Source organism: Sprattus sprattus (assembly GCF_963457725.1).
Source record: "Sprattus sprattus genome assembly, chromosome: 10".
NCBI classification, from domain to species: Eukaryota; Metazoa; Chordata; class Actinopteri; order Clupeiformes; family Clupeidae; genus Sprattus; species Sprattus sprattus.
The window spans coordinates 25,843,816-25,848,815 of NC_137908.1; the positions used below are offsets into that span (position 1 = coordinate 25,843,816).

The 5,000-nt window shown below is 44.4% G+C and overlaps 1 protein-coding gene across 2 annotated transcripts in view; it reads right to left on the reverse strand.

Annotated features, from left to right (window-relative positions):
• LOC308371592 (guanine nucleotide-binding protein G(i) subunit alpha-2-like) overlaps nucleotides 1-5,000 on the reverse strand; it is a 46,087-nt gene that overhangs the window by 17,769 nt on the left and 23,318 nt on the right. For both annotated transcript variants that reach the window (XM_080846556.1, XM_080846555.1), the window contains exon 4: nucleotides 3,564-3,705. In XM_080846556.1, coding sequence (XP_080702682.1) covers nucleotides 3,564-3,705 — 142 coding nt within the window. The remainder of the gene's footprint in view (nucleotides 1-3,563; nucleotides 3,706-5,000) is intronic.

Below are 5,000 nucleotides of genomic sequence, written 5' to 3' on the forward strand. Positions count from 1 at the left end.
AGTAGAGTAGAGCAGAGTGTCCCCCCCGACTACATGAGCTTAACCACTCTCCGTGTCTACACTCCCACTAAAGGTCTACTCACCCCCCAAAAGACTGCTGTCACCGCCCTACACCCATCCTGAGTAACTACAGGCCTATTTCAAACCTACCGTTCCTGAGCAAAGTACTTGAAAAAGTTGTCTGTAATCAACTAAATACTTTCCTCAAAGAAAACAGCATATTGGAAAAGTTCCAATCAGGTTTTAGATCAAATTGCAGTACCGAAACGGCCCTTGTAAAAATAGTAAATAACCTCAGACTTGCTACTGATTTGTGTCAATCCTTATTCTTTTAGATTTGAGTGCGGCATTTGACACCATTGATCAAGACATTTTAATTTACCGCCTTGCAACGTGGGTTGGTCTCTCCGGAAATGTTTTAAATTGGTTTCAAACCTACATCACTGGCAGAGATTTCTATGTTCGTCTAGGAGATAATGTATCTGTTAAACACGAATTGCCTTTTGGGGTGGCCCAGGGAAGCTGCCTTGATCCTCTGCTCTTTTCCTTATATATGCTCCCATTAGGAAACATCATAACTCAGCATAATGTGAACTTCCACAGCTATGCTGATGACACCCAGCTTTATATTTCTGTGGAACCAACCAACCCAGATGGCTTTTCCTCCCTCACGGCATGCCTGACCTCCATTAATCAGTGGATGAGCAAAGACTTCTTAAAGTTGAATGAAGACAAAACAGAGGTACTTTTGGTTGGGCCAAAATCAAGTTGAGACACAATTCCAATTAAATCAATGTAAATAATAATTTAAGGCAATACTTGATTAACAGAATTGTCATTCAAATATATGAGAATATCACGTCTAGATTTTGAAAATTCAAATGCAACATGGCGTGCCAGAGTAATTTCTGTACAGTTCTACGGTGTACTAGCGTATGTGTTTACTGGCACAATGAAGAACACATCTGTATCAGACGATGTATGACAACTCACTCTTTCCACCGATGTCGGATTTTTTTTTCAAATTCCTCCAATGTACCGAAGACTTCAGGAGTTATTAGTTGGGAACTTGCCATCAATGCCGCTTCTCCGTTGCCAGCCATCGTACGTACAGGTTGACGTTCCCAGATGTGTTTTAAACCGTCACCCCGCCCCTGGGTACGACACTACGTCACCTCCGGATTCCACAATTTTTTAGATCCGATAAATACGCAACCGGGGAATGGAACACCGTTCTCTGTCATCTTGGGAACTTGGCACATCAGGTCAAACCAAAAGCAACCAGCCTAGGTGTCATCTTAGATTCAGAGCTAAGCTTTGAGCCCCATTTTAGTAAAGTTACCCAGACAGCTTATTTTCACCTGAGAAATATTGCCAAAATACTCCCCTTTTTAATGCGACAAGATGCAGAAAAATTAATCCATGCTTTTATCACCAGTAGGTTAGACTACTGCAACGCTTTATTTACTGGTCTTCCAAAAAAACATATCAAGAAATTAGAACTCATACAGAATTCTGCTGCTAGACTTTTAACAAAGACCAAGAAGAGGGAGCACATCACCCCTGTTTTGGCTGAACTTCACTGGCTGCCTGTCTCCTACAGAATTGATTTTAAGGTCATGTTGATTACTTATAAGGCTCTTAATGGAATAGCGCCTTCATACGTCTCTGAGCTTTTAAAACCCCATCAAACACAAAGGAACCTTAGATCTACAAATGCCAATATGTTAGCTGTACCCAAAGTACTCCACAAGCAAAGCGGAGAAGCTGCCTTTGCCTATTATGCACCAAAGTTATGGAACAACCTACCTTTGTACGTGAAGCAGGCAAGCTCAGTGGGTATCTTTAAAAAACACCTGAAAACATGTTTATATATGAGAGCATTTAGCAAGACCTGATTGTGTTTATCTTTTAAATCCTTTTATATTTATTAAAAAAAAATAAAAAATCCTTTTAATTTCTTTTAACCTCAGTTTTTTTCCTTTTAATCTTTTAGATTATTTTATATCTCTTATATCTTTTTTCTCTTTTATTATTTTTATATCTTTAATTGTGTGATGTGCCCCTGATTGTTTTAGATGTTTTAAATCTTTACATATTTGAAATGTGTGAAATGTTACTGCTTGTGTTGGATTCTTTTATTTTGTGAATGCTCCTGATTGTGTCTCTATGTAAAGCACTTTGAGCTGCATTTTTTTGTATGAAAGGTGCTATAAAAATAAAGCTTTATTATAATTATTATTATTACTACAGGCAACACCATCAGCTCTCCAAAGGGCACCAACCCCATGTCCACGCACCACCAAGAGAGTGCTATTCCCCTCCATCTCCCTCCACCGCCGTCTGTGGTCCTCCACAGTTCTCAGAGGAACTCACGCTCAACGTCACCCCACCAGGCAAACACTGCAATCTGCCCCACCCCTCCCCCCCTCCCACACCACTGTCAGCACTCCACACAACATATATTCATTTCTGCTCTTGTTGAAGAAGCCATTAGCATCCAAATGGTTAGTTCCTGCTTTGTTCTGAAGTCGTCTCCTTCTACAGCAGCCCTACAAATGAGCCTGTGGTGGCAGACTGTGAATACTGATGGGGGGTAGAACAGGGTTTCTGCACACAAACCATCTCTTCTCCATCTCCCTCCCTCGCTCGCTCTCCCTCCTTCTTTGCCCCTCTCTCTTGCGAGCTATTTACTGTCCCTCTTTCACTCTCATCCTTCCATCTCTTTCTCTCTCTCTCTATCCACCCTCTTTGGCTATCTCTCTCTCTCTCTCCGAATGTCCCTCTTTTACTCTCTCCCTCTATCCCTATCTCTAGAAAGAGAGAGAAAAAAAGTGAGAGAGAAAAAGAGGCACACACACTCACACAAGCTCTATCACTCTCCCACCCTCTCTGTGCGTCACTCTCCACTTGACCTTAGATCCATTTGGTGATTTCACACACATTATATGCTGACAGTGCAGAGAGCAGTGAAGAGGCTGACCTAAGCCTGCCCATCAGCCTGTGTGTCTGCCTGCCCAACGGCCTGTCTGTCTGCCTATAAGCCTGTCTGTCTGTCTGTCTGTCTGTCTGCCCGTAAGCCTGTCTGTCTGTCTGCCCGTAAGCCTGTCTGCCCGTCTACCCGTCTGCCCGTCTGTCCGCCTGTCCGTCTGTCCGTCTGTCCGTCTGTCTGCCCGTCAGCCTGTCTGTCTGTCTGTCTGTCTGTCTGTCTGTCTGCACATTAGCCTGTCTGTCTGCCCATCAGCCTGTCTGTCTGCCTGCCCATCAGCCTGTATGTCTGCCTGCCCATCAGCCTGTCTGTCTGCCTAGCTTTGGTCACAGCCTTTCCACCTGGCAACCTGTCTGTGTTTCTGCCACTGACTGACTGACTGACTTTCTGTCGGTCTGTCTGACTCGTAGTCTGATTGTCTGTCTTTCTGTGTCTCAGGGTTAGGGTTAGGGTTAATGGTCTGTTTTACTTACCTTACAATACAGCGGACACATGCGTGAGTGACTGCATTTGTGTGTGTGTGTGTGTTTGTGTTTGTGTGTGTGTGTGTGTGTGTGTGTGTGTGTACACTTACGCTCCTGGAAGTGTCCTCATAGTCAATCTTGAGGTTGCCCATGGCTTTGATGATGGCCATGATGGACTGGATGGTGTTGCTGTAGACCACGGCTCTGTACTGCTTGCACTCCTCCTCTGAGTAGCCGTCCTCGTGGATGATCCTGCCAGGGAGACACAGGCACAATGGCACAATGATTCAATGGTGTCTTTGTGGGGCAGCTCAAATACTGATGAGGTTCTGCACACTCTCGCAACTCTCTGTCCTACTTGCTGATACACCTCATGGGCGACTGATTGAGTCACCCGTCTTCAGCCCTTTCAGTGCTCACAGCACATGCACTTCTCACTCACACGCAGACACAGACACAGACACAGACACAGACACACACAAACACACAGGTATGTTATACTCTCGGTTCATGAACTGACTGAAACTCAAAAGATGTGATGACATACCAACTTTTCCACCTATAACAGTGACCTGTTTAAACATCACTAACACATCATTCAAAGATATAAAGTGTGTGTAAAGCATGGTCATGTTTGTTATGTACTGCGAGGGTGACACAGTATTCCACAACAGAGGGCAGCTCAGGACTTTCTCCGCTGCCCAGACCGTGACTGGACACAACTAATATTTACATTAGTCAAGGGGAGGGGGGGGAAGAAAGAAAGAGGGGCGAAAAAAAGATTTCAAAAAATACATGGCCAAAACGGGAGCCTCCCAGCCTTAAATAAACACTCCCTTCACCCACCCCACCCCCCTTCCTGTCCAGGGAGAATGATCTAATCACCACAGCAACTCCTGAAGAAGCACTGAAATTAGACAGAGGGAGGGAGGGAGAGAAAGAGAGAGAGAAGGAGGGAAAGAGTGTGCGAGAGGCAGACAAAGAAAAAGTTCCTATTTGAAAAAGCAGAGTTTGTGTATGTGTGTGTTTGTGTGCGCATGTGAGAAAGAGAATGAGAAACAGAGGGAAGGAATGAAAGAAAGGAGGAAGCTGCTGTGAAAGCAGATGGTGATTAGAAGTGTAATGCTCCAGTCCGTATTGGACCTTATTAGAATGCAGTGGGGATGGCCTGGAGTTAGGCCAACGCTGCCTTAAGAATGAGCTATTTCCCCTCTCGTCCTGCTTAGAAACCAGACTACACACACACACACACACACACACACACACACACAGCTCCTATGCTATGTGAGCTCAAAACGAAACACACACACAGACAGACTCAGAGCTCCTACTCCCTGTTTACATTTCAAACCAAATACACACACATACAGTATAGAGTTCTCTCCTTAATGAGCAGACACACACCCTATTTTAAATAAACAATTTTAAACTTACCACCTCCCGCTCACACACACAGTTGACCCCCTGTATTTAAATCCAGATAGGCAGACACATACAATGTGACCCCCCCCCCCCCTTCTGATTGAAACCCAGACAGTACACTAAAG